At 38.2% G+C, this 17,590-nt stretch overlaps 3 protein-coding genes across 4 annotated transcripts; 2 read left to right on the top strand and 1 right to left on the bottom strand.

The window, feature by feature from the left end:
• Window positions 1-87: 87 nt before the first annotated feature.
• rsrc2 (arginine/serine-rich coiled-coil 2) lies at window positions 88-7,574 on the top strand. 2 transcript variants are annotated; one of them, XM_079690089.1, is made up of 10 exons: window positions 88-238; window positions 1,520-1,664; window positions 1,852-1,892; window positions 3,199-3,365; window positions 4,523-4,657; window positions 4,745-4,792; window positions 5,917-5,993; window positions 6,080-6,339; window positions 6,434-6,523; window positions 6,868-7,574. In XM_079690089.1, the coding sequence occupies exons 1-10, from the start codon at window positions 233-235 to the stop codon at window positions 7,057-7,059; spliced, it is 1,161 nt and encodes a 386-aa protein (XP_079546215.1). In that variant the 5' UTR covers window positions 88-232; the 3' UTR covers window positions 7,060-7,574. The 2 variants fall into 2 exon arrangements, with proteins under 2 accessions (XP_079546215.1, XP_079546214.1); XM_079690088.1 differs by having other exon boundaries at window positions 4,745-4,861.
• LOC307044755 (uncharacterized protein) lies at window positions 7,418-10,334 on the bottom strand. The gene is made up of 4 exons (XM_079690090.1): window positions 9,858-10,334; window positions 9,081-9,210; window positions 8,856-8,989; window positions 7,418-8,762 (listed from the first exon to the last, which is right to left on the bottom strand). Exons 1-4 carry the CDS (start codon window positions 9,975-9,977, stop codon window positions 7,986-7,988), a joined length of 1,161 nt encoding a protein of 386 aa, XP_079546216.1. The 5' UTR covers window positions 9,978-10,334; the 3' UTR covers window positions 7,418-7,985.
• A 130-nt stretch (window positions 10,335-10,464) lies between these two features.
• zcchc8 (zinc finger, CCHC domain containing 8) lies at window positions 10,465-16,750 on the top strand. Its single transcript, XM_079690087.1, has 14 exons — window positions 10,465-10,686; window positions 10,856-10,895; window positions 11,315-11,389; window positions 11,994-12,096; window positions 12,182-12,259; window positions 12,393-12,496; window positions 12,681-12,737; window positions 12,841-12,901; window positions 12,989-13,125; window positions 13,552-13,694; window positions 13,810-13,919; window positions 14,258-14,344; window positions 14,911-15,028; window positions 15,498-16,750. The coding sequence occupies exons 1-14, from the start codon at window positions 10,503-10,505 to the stop codon at window positions 16,361-16,363; spliced, it is 2,163 nt and encodes a 720-aa protein (XP_079546213.1). The 5' UTR covers window positions 10,465-10,502; the 3' UTR covers window positions 16,364-16,750.
• The last annotated feature ends 840 nt before the right edge of the window (window positions 16,751-17,590 follow it).

The following is a 17,590-nucleotide window of genomic DNA, read 5'->3' as shown; positions in this document are numbered from 1 at the left end:
CCTAATATTATCAAAGCCTTTTTCCATTATACTTCTCCATAAATAGATAAACCATCCCTGTGTTTTGTCCGCTTGGTTAACTCTGTTTGCATTGGGAGGAATGCAAAGGATACAAGAGGTAAAACCTGGCAACCCAGATCAAATTAGCTTAGCTCGACTGGAGCAGCTTAAGGTCCTCCGTGTTTGCAGTCAACAAAACAGACGTGTTACATAAACATTGTGCTGTTGGAATATGTCGGTAAGTACCAATACACAACGATAATCAGTACACAAATAGATGCAGGAACATATAAATAACGTAAGTGTAGGTTAACGATTCTATTTAGCAAATATGTTATTGGTAAAGATGGCGGCTACCGTTTGTTAGCTTAGCGACCAAGCTAATGTAAAAAAAAAAATCTTCTAATGAAAGAATGAATGGCTACCGTAATAGAGTTTAGCTTATTCAGATAGCATGTTGGCTAATTGGTTTGTTTTTGATTTAATGCCCGTAACAATCGTGATATGCATTTGGTTAAAACATAATCATCGTCATGACCATATAAAAACCACCGGACGTCGTACATTTGCCGAATTTAACATCAGTAGCTGCTATTTAAAAGTGTGAAGACCTGCGAGAACAATTTGTATTTAAGGCGTTATGGTGGTGCTAATGATAAAGTTCGGTTTTGGTCTGTATGGCTGATGGTTATCAACGACTCAGCCATACGACCAAAACAGGCCCATTCACTTAACTATACTGGATTAATGTTACTTTTAAAGTAATTTCTTACCATCTGACTGTGTATTAAGTTAAACTAGTATACAGTACTATCACATTTAAACTGCTGGATGATCAGTGAATCGAAAAGGGCTGAGTGGAATCGTTCATAGTCAAGTAAACATCTCATGTACAGTAAATACTGAGAAAATGCATGAAATAGGGCTTTAATCCGTTAAAGAAGACAGCCTAGCACTACAGGCCATCTTCTCTAAAACTGTGAATTTAAAATGATTTTTTATTTAAATCCTGTCTGCAGACTATTTGACTTAAATGATGTGCAAAAGGAGATGTTAAGAAAGGAACAATTGTATTAAACACATATTAGGAGACTTGTGAATTAGTTTCCTGTCTGTAACCATAATCCATTTAGGAAACGGATGGTATTATCAATATCAATAAATTAGTCTTTTACTTTACGTGAGTGCTATTTCAGAACTTGTAATTATTTATATTTGTATGTATAAACCCATTCAGGATATAGTGAGATTGATGTTTATATGCATAGTTTTGGTTGTGTGTGTGTGTTTTGAAGATTGAGCAAAGTGATACAAGGACGGTAGCATTAAATTAAATCATTTTGTGTCATCAAAACACATGTCCTATATATCCTTATTTAACACACTATGTTATGTTAAAAACTGTCTCATACCTTGCCACTCTAAATAATTGTAATAGAACAGTACATCAGTGCTTTAGCTTATAAAACCACACTGATTTGCTGCTGACGTGTTTTGATCTCATATCTATATTTTCCAGGGAAGTGACAATGATTCGGTTGACATGACCAGACCAGGCTCCCCAGTTCATCACAGAAAAAAACACAACATGGAGTCATCCAGGTCCCCCCGGAGCTCCAGACCTCACCATTCAAGGTCAAGGTCACGCTCCAGGGAACGAAAACGTGAGTATTCAGTAACGGACAAATCCCCTGCTGAAGTAGCCGAACAAATGATGGCCATGGTATGAGTTTTGTTCTCAGAAGATACACTCATGAGATCCATCAGTTTGTGGAAAGAAAAAAGCCACCGTCTCATTGAGCAACGATCAGAAATACATTTTGTCATATCTATGCTTTCTGCTATTTTCAGGAGACAGAAAAAACAAACGGAGTCGTACCAGGAGTAAAGAGGTAATTAATACATTTCTTTCTATGACTAAAAACACATTTGATGTGATTTTGAAGTCCTTAAGTAGTTTTTCTTGTTAGTTTTAGGTAAAGGTGAGTATGTTTTATAAGGTTACATTTGTTACAATACCTAAAGTTAAGAACAAAAGAAATAGATGACATTGGGCTCGCTCGTGGAATGGTTGACATGTGTCAAAGGAAGCTTTCATCCTTCGATATCTGTCATTGTTTGTGTCCATAATAAAAGGTGAAGAGTAGCTTTTTTTGTTAAATCCTGTGTGTAGATCACATGATAACATTTCTATAACAAATCATACTCAGCGTGCTAATGCACGAAGAGACTGAACAGAAGACCCTGCTGACATAGCAAAATAATATGTCTACTACTGGGACAGGTAACTATCTGCCATTCAAACTCCTATTTATCTCACACTATTAGAAGAATAATCTTTTTCAGCTAGGGATGGGCATAATTCATTAAATTAATCTCATTTAATCCAAATGATCTCTTTTCATTAAATCTGGAATTGTACGACTCATTTGTTTTTATAAAGAGTAAAAACGTTTGAGCTCTGTTAAGTGATTTGCCACATCATACTAATGAAGACTCGTTCCAAACAGTGTTACCGTCACATAAACATATTGTTATAAGAATTACACATACGATGGTCATAGGATATTAAATCGTGTAGAAATGCATCATTCATTTAATTTCAAAAGGGTAATCTGTGCTTTTATATGTTAATTATACCACCAGTGTTGTTTGATTTGGATGGAGTAAGTAAAGAAGCTGTAAGAAGTAAGTCGATGCCCATCCCTACTTTCACCTTTCAGTGGTTTCAAGTCCAAAGCATTCTGGAGACATTGAATTGGGTTTTTTGCAGAACTGACGACTCAAATATATGTTTATAAGAATTAGATCCTAGTGTTTGCATGCAAAGGATGATATCGTCTGAGAGTTTCCAAATGTGTTTTATTTTTATTGATTGCAGTACATTATTACATTTAATTAGCTGACACTTTAATTCAGAAAGTATACAGCGCAGTAATTTGGCATGTATATAAGCGAAGATATATTTCGAGTCACTGAATGTAGTGTAGTCAAATGAGTCTATATTAGAAATAAATTCCATTCTTGCAATCCTGTTCACAACACGACATTCTGTGTATGTTATGAAAGTAGATTTGAAATGAGATGGACTTTTGTTTTTACAAACCAATTTGATTACATACCGTCTGCCTTAAGCCATGGTACTAACTCTTTTTGTTGCACTATTTTCCTGAAAGAGACAACTTCTTCTTAAAACAGGCTCGAAAGAGGGACTCGGAGAAACCATCAAAATCGCACAGAAAAACAGACGAGCAGCAAGAGGCAGAGAGACTTTCAGCAGAGGATGGAGACGAGCGATCCAGACGCAAAGACAGGAAACCCTCCAAGGGCCGCAGCAGTGCCTCCAGGTCACACTCACGAGAGAGGTGAGTCTGATCAATACAATCAATATTCAGCAGGTCTACATTCATTGTTATTTAGGGTCTGGTATGTTTTCTGGATTAATGATGAGGTCTTCAAATGTATGAAAAGGGTCTTAAAAGGTATTACATTTGACTTCAGGATTCCTGCATACCCTGCAACAGATAAACAAATGTATGATCATTTTTATTGTAGAAGCTCTGGTCCTAATTAATAGTCGGCACTTTTCCATATCCAGGGCCCAGGAGTTCAAAACTTTGAATTCCTATCTGATCGGATCAGATTTGGATTTTGTGTAGTTCAAAACAAAAAAACAGGATTAGGATCACTTTGATATCTGATCAGATCTGGAAATCAAATCCAAGCTTTAATCTGGATCAAATCTTCAAAACGGGTAGTTCAAACCGACAACACAGGATTGGGATCAGTTTGATCCCAAAAAACTGGATTATTTTGATCCCACCAGAGGGGTGGATTTCCAGTGGATTACTAGAGCAAAATGTACTGTACCATTTATTTAAAAATATGTTTCAATACAAATAAAATGGCAACGTTTGTTAACTGAATTAATACACAATCTTTAGCCTTCATGGCCAATCAATTTTATTTTTCAATTTTTGTTCACGTTTGTGGTGGCCTATTTTGTTTTCAACCAAATGTTGATGACATAAATGTTTATGCTCATAAAATTATCACAACAAAGATTGTCAATCCCAAATGTAATTTTAGATTAAAGAAAAAATATCTTCAAAAAAAAAAAAACCCGTCATCACCTTCAAAAGTAATTGCGGACAATAGATGTCTCTGCAATGTGGTCTCTTGTCTTCCTTGTATTCTTTTTACATATCCACTAGATGGAGATCGGTATAATTAAAGCACTGATATTCAGGATCTAATCATCTTGAAAAGTCTGAATCTGGATCAGGGTGATCCTATCCTGAATTGCTTTGAAATACTGGGACAAAATCTGTCCGAGTTGTCTGATCCTGGATCACAAAAAATGGGATTTCAAAATCTGATCGGATCTGATTGAGATGAAAAGTTTTGAACTCCTGGGCCCTGTAGACTGGATATCCTTAAAGGGAATCTAGGATGAGTGGTGAAACGATGCTTCACGACAGTAACTTCTTTGATTCACGTTGATGGATTGTGTTACTTTCAGACGGCCTCACAGTAAAAGTAAGGACAAACGGCGATCACGATCACGTAGCCGCGACAGGAAGAAGAAGTCGGCGAAGTCTCGCTCGGGTTCAAGGACCAAACACCGCCATCACAGCAGAAGTCGCAGTAAAAGCAGGTGAGAGTGATCCTACCGTTTAGATCAAGTGTTTCTGATCTTTTGTTCTACTTGCTAAGTTTCTTTTTCTGTTGTTGTTCCCCCCAGGGAGCGAAAGAAAAGGAGTGAGAAAGTGCTAAGAAAGAGTCGAAGCAGGTCTGTTAATCCACCTGCCTTCCGGGGCCGAAACCCAGCTATGGATGCACAAGAGGCCCTGGCCAGAAGGCAAGGCAATAGCTTCCAGGGCTTTTACAATGTAGATGGTCTCGCCAAATCCAAGCAATGCTAGGGGTGCTTTCTGCATCGGCTACAAAGCGCTCTTTTTCAGTTATTACCCTAACCTTGTCAACCTCTACTGCTCTACTAATGCCTGACATGTTATGAAGATGAAATGGGTAGCAGTGAAATGACAGAGTATGAAGCTTTAGACCATACAGACATCTAAATCCCTCCATCAGCCAGCTGGCTCACTCCTGAAGTTATTCAGATTTAAAGTTGTTGATCACTGGGTTTAGTTTAATCTGACTTCTCAACCATGTTGCACTTACCAGAGAGCACATTTGTTCATAAAACCACATTGGTAAGAAATCAAGGACACATTAAATGCAGATAGATGGGGTACACTGGTTGTCTTGGTGAACATGTGATTTTAAATATCCACATTTAGTCTGGCCGGGGACCTTTGTTGCATGTTGCACCTTCTTTATCTGCCTTCCTTTCAAACCTCTACTGTCCCCCTGTTTAAAGGTAGGGTAGGTAATTCCCTTCAGAAACACTTTGTTATATTCCATGGAATGCTCTTAACATCCCGATAGCAATGAGTACATTAAATGCTTTGACAATAAATACATTACAAAAATGTCATCTGTGGAAGCCATAGCGCTGTAAAAAGCACGACCAATCATCTGAGCCGGCCCGGCTAAAATAACTGGATGGCCTACCTGCCTGTCAGCCCTCCATCTGTGCACAAACTTATCTCGTGCCCTCATTGGTCATGTGCGCGTTCGTGTCTGTTGGAGGAGGGGCTCTGTAAGGAAGTCTGAAGGAAGGGGCAGATTTCTTCCGGTTGTGTAGCGCACTCGGGCTGGTTTCTCCATTCTTACCTACCCTACCTTTTAATGAATGCAATAATGCTAAAAAAAATACAAGTGTAAAATCTGGCTTATGTCTCCAACATGTTTTTTTTGCGTATAAAATATATGATCACTTCTAGATACACAGAAGGTGACAAGCTTTTAGATGAAAAAAGTAACGTGATGATCTTACTGTTTTCCTTCCAGGCTGGAGAGAGCAAAGAAACTGCAGGAGCAGAAGGAGAAGGAGATGCTGGAGCAGCAACAGCAGGAGATAACTGCAGGTGAGAAGAGCTTAATGTGCCCCAAGTTTTCAAATCATTTCAGTCAAGATTCAGTAATTTACTCATGCTGTCTTTTCTATTTCCAGTGTCCGCCCCTATCGCGGCGACGGCTGCTGCAGCGCTCACATCGAACCCCGCGCTCAATGTGGCCGCCCTGCTAGCCTCTGGGACCCAGGTCACGCCACAGATAGCCATGGCGGCACAGATGGCAGCCCTTCAAGCGAAAACACTGGCAGAGACGGGCATCGCGGTGCCCAGCTTCTATAACCCATCCGCTGTAAACCCCATGAAGTTTGCAGAGCAGGAGAAAAAGAGGAAGATGCTATGGCAGGGAAAGAAGGAGGGGGTAAGATAGAATTTTTCTGTTACTTCTTATTTATCCACCAATTCCATATTTGAATAACATTACATGAGTCTTATCATTTCTGTTTTCTTTTAAGGACAAATCCCAGACAGCTGAGTTGTGGGAAAAGCTCAACTTTGGAAACAAGAACCAAAATGTTAAATTCCGCAAACTAATGGGAATAAAAGTAAGTAATAGTCTTTTTACTCAAAGACAAAATAAGTTGTTTGTGTTAACAGCATTCAAAGTTGGCTCCTCCTCTCCGGCTCAATGAGGGCTACAGTGATTGCCTGCTTGCATTTCGTCTGGTTTTATATGTTTTTCAACCCTGTGAATGCTTTTCGTAGCTTACTCTCGGATACATACTTAAGATCAGACATCTGGTCACTACATTTTTATAGAGATTGACATTTCAGAAAAGACATATGAACACAGCATTATCAAAAAGTTGCCGTAAAATGTTCAATACACCACTTGATGCTTTCTGAATGTTTTCTTTTCCGCGCTAAAATCCATTTGGTGTGTTTACAGGGAGAGGATGAAGTGGAACCCGAAGTCGCCCAACCGCTCAACGAAGAAGGCTTGAAGACTCTTCAGAAGCAGGAGGAGATGTTCAGGAACCTGGACGTTCAGTACGAGATGGCTCGCTCTCAGACTCACACTCAGAGGGGGATGGGCCTCGGCTTCGGCTCCTCATTCTCCCGTGGGATGGACTCCATCTAGCGCCAGACATTTGCCCCACATCTGATCACACGGGACCACCAATTCATCGCTAGCCCTCAAGCTTGCATGGATGTCGCTATGAATCTGTAATTTATTTATAGACAAACATCTCACATATTGGAACATTATAATGTAAATAGGCAGATGCTGAGTATGTCTCACTGTGTATTAATCTGTATTGTAATCTTTGCAAAAGGATGCATCAGCTTGACTGGTTGATACTGGTTAAGATTAGTTATGTTATTTGTTTGAAAATGTGGTAGTTTTTTTTAACTCATATTTGTGGTTGTTTGAACATAAACAGAATATGATATGGCTCAAGTTAACACAGTTAGCAAAAAGGTGTCTGAAGTCAGTGTAGCATTATCAAAATCTCTCATTTAATTTTCCTGATTGGGAAAAACACATCATTGGATTTTATGACATATTGTACTCAGTATTGCCATGGATAAAGATGGGCTTGACAGCAGAAATCACCTATTTCATATGCTCCTAATAAATTAGTTTTGTGTTGACTGTGGTTATTTTTATTCATTTCAACACCGATAATATTTTTGGTTTAAATGAACAAATGTTTTTCCAAATCAATTTGTAAACAATGAAACAGGCAAAATCATATGGAGAAAAGCTATATGTTTTAGAACCATGCATTATCTTCTCAATGTTACATGATTTGTAAAAGACAATTTGTTTGCAATCATAATTAAAATAAACAAATTATTAGACCATAGCAGAAGTACTCCCCTGAAGGTCGACACAATATCGAGTTGTCATGCAGCCCTAGTTGTTACGAAACCTGATAGAAAACTAGACTACAAAGCAAATAAAGGACAATTTCATATACAAAAATAGATATGTATTAGAATACTGGTTAAAAAAAAAGGTTCAGTTAAATTCTTGGTGTTTACCCCCAAATTAAAAATCTCCTATTTACATATAAGACTGGAGTACAGCACATGAGCAACACCGGTGATGAGGTTGTGGTTGGCGAACTCGAGGATGAGGAGCAGGATGGGGAACTCGCTGTGTCTCTTCTCCACAGTGGACTCCTCACTTAAACCCATCCAATGTAGCAGCAGAGTCTGCATGGCTTCTGGGAAAAGCTCTGTCACTAGTTCCTCAGCAGGTGGCAAGTCACTAATCCGCTCAATATGCTGAACTTTAAAGTCCTCCACTCTCTGGCTGATGCTGCCGTTGGCTGCGTGAAACTGCTGGCCTAGCCACCGTCCTACACCACAGAAAAGGGAACTTGAATACACACTGCCCCAGTCTTTGGCCTGTAGTAGGGCTGTGACCGTGTCTGTTACATCCTTTTCTTCTAGATTCCCATTCATGTACCGCTCAATGTTCTCCAAAAGCAGCAAGATAGTCTCCAGCTGCTCTGTGTAGCTGTGAGTCTCAGAGGAGAGTTTGTCATCCAAGCTCTGTAATTTCTCTCTCACTGTTGAAACAACAAGTTGGCTGTGCTCTGTTTTCAATGTCTGTTTAGGAAAAGAACAGTAGTCGTGATCTGCTGATGCATCGACTGTTTCACTGCTATATACATCCATCGATTCCCTACCAACCTGGCGATGCTGAGGTTGTGACATTTCCCTCCTGGATTCTGTATCCTGCAGGCTGCTGGACGGAGCGTTGTCCAGCTGCACACTGAGGCTGTAACTCGTTTTCAGAGGGCTGTCATTTATCTGGGATTTCCAAACATCCTGCAATGTTAAACAGTAAGAAATAAAACATTGATACATTGAAGAAAGAAAATATATTATGTAAAGATATTCGAAATGCTTACTGTACTGCACCTGGAAGTTCTCAAGCACATCAAGCTGCTCCTGCTTACTGTACATCTCGAACGCTACTCGGAAAAGTCCCTGAACGCTGTAGAACCAGAGGCTGTTGTTTGCAGTAGATACCTTCAGCCCATGGAACCTGAACGCTGCAACAGGAAGACAACAGTGTGTGTATTAGTGTAAGGGAAGTCATTGGAACACATTTGTGCTGCTAATTTCTCCTTTGTATTTGTTTACATGAGGAAAAATGTATTTTCGTTGCAAAGCCTTTCTTGGCAAACTTGGCATGGTATCTGGGATGGTTCTCTGTGCGAATGTCTGTGTTGGAAAACAGATCAGCGCCTAAAAAGAGAGGAACCACTGGACTCTGAAACAGATACAGAGATGATACAAATGATGTCGTTTGGTGTGATATTAACATAAATTGAGAAGTAATACTGCTAATAAAATGCATTTCAAAAACAGACAAGATTAGAGACCATTGTCAAGTTGCTTTACAAAAACCGGGGGTGGAAGATGTAACTTTTTTACTGTAGTAAAAGTAGAAATACCACAGTGTAAACATACTCAGTGACAAGTAAAAGTCCTGCATTGCAAACATCATTCACAAAATTACAAAAGTGTTAGCATCAAAATAAACTTCAAGTTTTCCCATTTCAGAATACTATATATTGTATATTTTGATTCTCAATATTGATGCATTCATCTGTTATCAAAGCTGGAAAAGGGGCAGCTAATTTTAATTACTTTGTATGCTGCAGGGTAGCTTGTTTTACTCGAAGTGTAAGAAAAGTCTTATTTAAGTGTTGAATATAATTCAAATCATTAATAAAACATTTAGTGACTATATTTAAGGTATTAAATAAATGTAGTGGAGTAAAAGTACACAATTTACCTCAACGTAGCCAAAATTGAAATACTAGAGTAAAGACCAAACTCCTCAAAAATGTACTTAAGTAAATCTACTTAGTTACTTTACACCACTCACAGACAGAAGCCTGCAGTAACACTCACCTTGTTGGAGCAGTCTGTCAGTCTGAACGATGTCAGATTCACCAGCTGAATAAAGCGAATTTTTCGAGAGCCCCCGTCCCAATGCGGTAAAGCTAAGTGGGTAGTAGAGGGGCTCGACATTGCTGGAAGCAAGGGAAGCTTCTCAATCACTCACAAATATCTCTTGTCCCGTAGAAAGACTGATTGTTTCACCATTATACTGCACACTACAGTAAAGTAACGACATTCAAGCGGCCTTAACGGGCAACAGCAACAAACCCAGATGACTGCCGGTGTCAACACCGGAACAGGAATTAAAGGGTAATTTTAAGCCCTTAACTTTGTCTCATAGGCGAAAGCAGCGGCGATTCATGAGCTCTATAACACGATGCACTGAATTGTTCTGAAAAGTACGAAGTGTTGACTTGTACTTTCAAATATAATTACACATTCATTATCTGTAATGTGAAGAGGCCTGAGAAGCAACGATAGTTTATTCTCCTTGTGTTGGAGTGATGTAGCCTGATATAGATGTTTCTGGGCTTAGAACAACACCATTTGTCGTCTGCGTATCACGTGACATGAAGAGAACCAATGAAAACGATTAATAACTGCTTTCACCTCTGAACCTGGATCCGTCCTGCCTTCACCACAGTGTTGTAAAAAATGGCTGAAGTTGATTTCGGCGACAGTGAGCTCTTTGAGCAGCTCGATGACTCTGTACCGCCGACCGTCCCCACGCATATTCGCTTCACATACAACGATGAGGAAGAACAGGAGGAGACGAGCCAGCTCCCGAGCCGGCTTGAGGAGTGTGATGAACACATCCAGAGACTCACCGAGGAGAATATCCTTGTACCAGTGTGTGTTAGCTCTGTGGATGTAGCACAAGCTAACGGCGGCTAACGTCGCTAGCCTACTGTCAATAACCAAAACAGAAAACGCACAACCCATAAATGTACGCTGATGGCTATTTTTTTAAGAATGTCTGTCTAATTCCTTAACTCATTGATCACATAAAGGTTTGAGAAGGAAACTGAACATCATGGCACGACCAAGGTAATTGTGAGCTGAATAGTTAATGCGCCAAACAAATGAAACGAAACTCAACATAACAATCATGTCATGGTGTTTCCCATAGTGCACACAATTCTTTGCCTTGCCAACATTAAATGGAACATTGATTGGAATATAATTTCAGATTGAATTATAAATTAATTGTAGAATTATATTTGTATTGACCAATAGTATTTATATTTTATACATCTGTAAGTGTGACAGGCATTATGATATGTTTTTAATGTTTGATGATTGTTGTGTGTCACTGCCCAGCGACTGCAGATGAAAATGAGATTTAAACTATAATCTGGCATATAGCATCTCTTCTCTTTTTGAGATTCATTCATTTGTATGCATGGTCCTTGTGCATTAAACATATATATAATAATAACAATAATAATTGTTCTTTCTCTTTACAGCGGCATGCATATTGAAGATGCCAACATGGACGGGCCAGCTCTTCAAGTCCTTTATGCAAACAACATTATTTCAAAGTAAGCAGTCAAATGTGTTCATTGTTTCACTTCTGTTTTGCATCGTATGTTTTATCACGTCTGTGCTAGTATGTCCATCAATGGTTAACGAATATAACATTTCAGAACAATGTCTGTCTTTTTATATGTGTTGATGCGTCTATGATTTTAATATTAAAGTTGGGGGTAATTTCAATTGCTTTATATAATGCTGTGTTGTTTGATTGTTTTATTAATAACGTATATCTTCATCGTTGATCATATTTTCCATAACTAGTCACTCAATTGATAAAATAAGAACAATATCTCCCTCTGAGTAGAATTTATAAAGTTACATCAAATGTAATTACTCAAGTAACTCAAAATGTTACTTTAGTGTAGTGCTTGAATGTATTTACTTAGTTACTGTTCAACACTGCTGTCAAGTTGGCGTGATGGTAAAACATTTCTGTTTAACCCTGTTAACACTATTGCTAAAACACATTTGTTTTACGTCTCTTTTGTTTGGTTTTCACACGTTGGGTTATAAGATGAAAGTACAGAATTTCTATTACTTTGCTGTGTGTGTGTACCTGATCGCTAAATTGTTAAAAAAACTTAAACTATACACATCTTCCCTTTTTAGGCAATGTCGTCAAGAAATTGAAGATTGCATCTGCAATTTGATTTTTAAGCACCAGAACCCGAGCAATGAAAAGAGAACATCCATCATTCAAATGACACCTCAGGTATTAAACAAGAATGTGTTTTTATTGTCATTAATATCAATAGAGTTATGAACCTATGTTAAAACATGTTCTGTTCTACATGAAGAATTCAGCCTTTGCTATGGAGGAAGATCTGCAGAAGTCTCCTTCCAGCACTGTAAAAAAAACAACTGAAGCCTTTAAAGTGAGTATTTACTGTAATTTACAGCAGTTTGAATATTGCATAATGTATAACCCTTGCCACATGAAAAAGAGAATTGGATGTTTATAAATAGATTTCCTGCCAAGTTAACATATACACTATGTTTCTTTTCTAGGTGGTGGGAAGTGTGTTATATTTCACTACCTTTAGTGTTGACAGACTTGGACAGCCTCTGTTAAATGAAAACCCCCAGCTGACAGATGGATGGGATGTTCCAACGTATCTTTAAGAATGATAAACTGACGCAAAAAACAAAAATCAACAGTGTAGTCCGTTCACTTGTCTTCAACAAGGGATCAGAATATTCTCTTTGAGTGGCAATTATCTTTAGTTTTCCGAAAAAGGAAACTTGTAGCTTTTACTTTTAAACAAACACGATAACATTTCCTGAATTTTTGCAAAGCTATCAACAGGTTTTCAACCAAGTCGTTGGCACAGATATTGAAATGAAAGAAAAAAGGTATGTAATAAAAATGTATTTAGTTTCTATCCTTTGATTCTTCTTTTGTTTTTGTGTGGCATATACCTGTATAATGAGTCCATCACTCATCTGTTCATCGTAGACCCAAGTCAATGTGTTTCAACTGTGGTTCGAGTGGTCATCAGCTGAGAGACTGTCCCAAGGTAAGAACAAGTTAGCATTATTATGATTTGAATGTAAACATGAGTCATAACTTGATATACTCTATTTATACATGTTACCCTCCATAGCCCAAAGACATGGCTGCAATTAATGAGCGAAGAAAGGAGTTCAATCAGAACAGCAACCAGTCCATGCAGAGCAACCAGCGGTACCACGCTGATGAAGTGGAGGAACGCTTTGCGAAATACAAGCCTGGAGTCATGAGGTAGGCTTTTTAGTTCATGCCCAATAGATACAACTAGGGCTCCAGTGATTTCTATTTGTATTTTTAATTCTTTTTTGGTGAATCTGCATATTGCTTTCTCGGTTAATATTTGGTCTATTAAGTGTCAGGACCTAGTTAAAGTGTCCATCCATTCTTAAAATCCAAGATAATGTCTTCCTACCAAATAGTATTCAATGAGTGATTTAGAAAAAAACCTATATGTTAGATCCTGAAAACAGCATGTTCTGCCATTTTGCAATAAAAAAATCCTTTAATGATTGATGGATTATCAAAATAGTTATTTTTCTGCTGATACATTTATCGTTGCAGCTCTACAAACATTATTTGTACAAATGTTAGGTACATTGTTCATGTTAAAGTAAGTCTTGAACCTAAATGTTTTTCCACTGTTGTGCTTTTGAACAGTGAGGAGCTGTTGACAGCTCTTGGAATTGAAGGAAACACCCTGCCGCCTCTCATTTATCGAATGAGGCAGATGGGATATCCCCCAGGCTGGCTCAAAGAGGCAGAGATGCAAGATTCTGGCTTGACGATGTATGATGGGAATGGTATGTTTGCAATTACATTTAAACAGATTTTTCTTTCAGATATCAAAACATAATAATTTAATTGAGATGTAGAAAGATTTGACTCAATCTGTGACTATTTTCTTCTGTTTTCTAGTTCCAAATGAAGGTAACACAAAAGACAATTCCCAAAACATCTCTTATGATGTTTCCAAACTGGTGGACTTCCCCGGTTTCAATGTTTCTGCACCACACACAATGAAAGATGTAAGTCCTTCAATGTAACCTTTTCTTTTTGATGTATCACTAGTTACATTCTAGTTCAGGTATATAAATGATATTGATATGTTAATTCTATAGATTTGTATTTTATTATTAAAAAGGAAAATAATGGAAATCAATAGTATTTTCAGTATCTACTCAAGGACCTACATTTGATCCATTTAATTCGTATTATCATTTCCACTAAATTGATATATTATTATCTACGTGAATTCTTTATTATGAAGTCACTTTGAGATTTATGCGTGTGTACAACGCTCTTTCTATTGATCAAGTCAAAATGTGCTAATCTAACACTTTTTTAAATGTCTTTCCACCTCCAGGAGTTCATGCAGTATGGTTCAATTCCAATGCAGACCAACCACATGAAGCCAAACTATGCAGCTTACCTGTCCAGCAACTTCCCTATGGTAAATATCCTAAAGTCCCTCAAACTGTTGTTTTTCTTACTCTCAAAACATGGACAGATTTTTGTGCCTTTTTTGTTTTTTCAAACCATTACTTCAGCTTCTCTCAATCTTGGTTCTTGATGTTGATACTCAAACATGAGGGTAGGGTTTTAGTTAGATGCATTACATTTCCGTAAGGTAAGCTAATATTGAACAACATCCTATGAAGTGACACCACTTTGCTTTCCACTATCCTCACAGGGTTTATTTCTAAAATCAATCAATGTCACTGTTTGCTTCCAAATCATTCAATGCAAATGAGAAGATATCATATATAAATACCAACAGGAAATATTATACATAAAAACAATTATAAAAGAACCATCAAAGATAAATAACACAACATAGGTGCCATGCCTACTTCCAACAGAAACCAACCTGCTCTATACAACAGTCAGTCATGCCTGCCTCTGTATTAACTTTTTGTGAACGAACTGGCCCTGATAAAGAGAGGATGATGACCACTGGGTATTTGGGAAGAGTCCTTAAATATTTGAATTCCACTTGTCTTTCTTGCTTACGAACAGCCTGGAGCCAGCAACAAGAGGCGCCATGAATCAGAGTCATCTCCGCACCAAAAGAAGAGGACGAGGCCCAGTCCTGATCAGAGCTCTGACAGGAGCTCCGACATGGATATTGAGTCTGGTAAATGTTCATCTCTCTCACCTAAAAATGGGCTTCACAAATTACATGAACACAAAGTTATCGAACTAAAATGGAAGATGTGTCTTGTCTGGCTTTATTAGGATTACATGGCTCTTTTAAAGCACATATCTAATCACATGACAGAAATAGATCTTCTGGAGGTAAAACCAAGCCTCAGAAAGTGGGAAAAAAGGGGTTATATTGACTTTAAAGATGGCATGGTGTTGCTGTCAGACTTACTGCTTTGAGTATTTTAGAAACTGTTGATCTGTTGATCATAGTTTTTTGGGTTGTAGTGCTTTATGTTTAAAAGATATCAAAGTCAAAAACTGCACAAGCAATATTGTGCTTTTAACAATGTTGCCACGTTGTAAAAAGCATGTCTTGCATTTCAAAGCGAAAGTTCAGAACAATGTACCCTAACACTTGAATCAGCTTATTTTTCTAATCTTCCCCTGTCTCCCCTCAGATCCAGGAACTCCTTATTATCAAGGCCCAGGTGACTTCCAGTTCCAAACACCACTCCCCCCTGGCTCCCCTTGCTACGATTCTCCTCCTCCTTTACCTCTGGGCACTCCTCCTTCAACACCCACTCCCCCACCTCTCCCTAAAGGTACACCTCCTCCCACACCAACTAACGGATCCCCAGCTCTGCGGAGGCGTAGCTGGGTAGTAGTGGATGAGACTGTACCGGCAACAGAGGATGAGTTGTCATTGGAGGAACTGGAGGAGCAGCAGAGGCTGATTTGGGCCGCACTAGAAAATGCTGACACTTCCACTAACAGTGACTCTGAGACACCTGTAGTGGGAACACCTGTACCTAGTTCACCAAGTGTGTCCATACCGCATGTTGACACGGAAACGGAGGAGGTGGAAGAAACGATGGACACAACGACACCCGCAGAAACTTGCCCTAGCAGTGAAATTCAAAAGAAGCCCGTGGTTCAAGAGATTAAAGCTAAGAGCCCCGAACCAGTCAAAGCACAAGAAGAAATCCTGCAGTGTCCAGTTCCAATCAAATCCCGGGATGACAGCCCGCAGAGCCCTGACCCAATGAAATGCCAGGATGAAAGCCCTCAGAGCCCTGCTCCAATCAAATGCCAGGATGACAGCCGGCAGATTCCAGATCTCGATCCCTCTAATGCTGGAGATTGTGCTTCTCCTCAGCATGACGACAAGATATCCGCTGTTCCTCATCGAAGCAGGTTTGCAGCTGGCATCGTTCAGTTTGAAGATACACCAGAGTACACTGAAGTCGCTGAAGCCACAGGGACATACCTTAAGATCAGAGACTTGCTCAAAAGCTCCCCTCGAAGTATCGCAAAGAAAAAATAATAATGGACCATCTTCATTTGGATCATAGCAGGGATGCATCAATATTTTTTTAATACAAACTTGACCATCTTATAAAGCATTTATTTAGTTGTTAATTGTTTTTTACCAAGTTGAATGTCTATGCTATGTATACACATTTTCTCTGTTAAGATACAAGGGGGGGGGGGCATTAAGGGATGCTGCAACGGAAAACGTTTGTAGGTTTTGACCAATTAGTCTCATTTTTTTCTAGCAGTTGTGTTACTCATGCTGTTAATTTTATTGTACAATTATAAAATGGTCCTTTCCTGAACTGTATTCATTTTAATATTATGCTGTTTAATGGGGTTTTCTATTTTTGTCCCACTGAAATTGCTCTAAACCATTCAGTAAACAGGCTTTCAATTGCGTCATTGCTTTATTTGGAACTGCATACCAACAATTAACCTTTTTTTTCAGTTTTGTTTACAGCTTTCAGAAAGGGATTCATCAGGTGGATAAGCTTTTAACCAAGAATAATACATGATACATTATTTGTTGATTATATTTTGTTATATTAATCTGAATATTCAAAGCAACTCAAATGTGGTAGGGATGAATAGAACCTTAAACGTTGCCTCTCAAGACAAGTACTTGATTCAATATAGCTACTGTTACTATCCACCACAGATTATTTCATATAAGCAATTGAGGATGTTTATATTTTTTATATAATATTAAGGGATTTTTACAACAAGAAAATGTTATGTCAATCGTTTCTTTCTGAGTTCAGTCAATATTCTAAACTATGTGTAGATGGAGACTTGCACATACATGCATACGAAATGAGTTGCACATATATGCATACTAAATACCCACATACACCTACATACAGTACATACTTGTGCAAATACGCAAGCTTGTGTGTGTCACTAGTATATGTCGTTTCTAAACCCTTCCAAAGTAATCTGAAACTGTTTATCTACAGTACACTTATTTTTCTTAATGTTTGATTTATTTCCAGTGGCAATTTCCTTAATGGCCACTTAAAATGTCATTAATGAATATATTTGTTTTCACTTGATTATTTTCAAGAAGATCAAACTAATGAATTAGGTCTTAGATTGAAATAAATGTTCTGCCAATGCGTTGGGGGAAAAGCATACTTAAGCAAGTTATTAGTTTAAAGTTGTAACTGTAGATACAAAAAAGTTATAACTTTAAATAAATAATAACAATCTCAAAATAACTCTAATAATATCAAATCTT

Source organism: Notothenia rossii, assembly GCF_949606895.1.
Source record: "Notothenia rossii genome assembly, chromosome: 6".
Taxonomy (NCBI): Eukaryota; Metazoa; Chordata; class Actinopteri; order Perciformes; family Nototheniidae; genus Notothenia; species Notothenia rossii.
This window is presented reverse-complemented; position numbering and strand designations above follow the sequence as displayed.

Bases quoted from the DNA above. Each gene is read 5' to 3' on its own strand.
- rsrc2 (XM_079690088.1), top strand. The intron at 6,340-6,433 runs GTAAGATAGAAT...TTTTCTTTTAAG, and splicing joins GGCAGGGAAAGAAGGAGGGG to GACAAATCCCAGACAGCTGA. The intron at 6,524-6,867 runs GTAAGTAATAGT...GTGTGTTTACAG, and splicing joins GCAAACTAATGGGAATAAAA to GGAGAGGATGAAGTGGAACC.
- LOC307044755 (XM_079690090.1), bottom strand. From the start codon at position 9,977: ATGTCGAGCCCCTCTACTACCCACTTAGCTTTACCGCATTGGGACGGG. The intron at 9,211-9,857 runs GTGAGTGTTACT...TATCTGTTTCAG, and splicing joins TGACAGACTGCTCCAACAAG to AGTCCAGTGGTTCCTCTCTT. The intron at 8,763-8,855 runs GTGCAGTACAGT...TTAACATTGCAG, and splicing joins ATGTGCTTGAGAACTTCCAG to GATGTTTGGAAATCCCAGAT.
- zcchc8 (XM_079690087.1), top strand. From the start codon at position 10,503: ATGGCTGAAGTTGATTTCGGCGACAGTGAGCTCTTTGAGCAGCTCGAT. The intron at 11,390-11,993 runs GTAAGCAGTCAA...TTCCCTTTTTAG, and splicing joins GCAAACAACATTATTTCAAA to GCAATGTCGTCAAGAAATTG. The intron at 15,029-15,497 runs GTAAATGTTCAT...GTCTCCCCTCAG, and splicing joins CGACATGGATATTGAGTCTG to ATCCAGGAACTCCTTATTAT.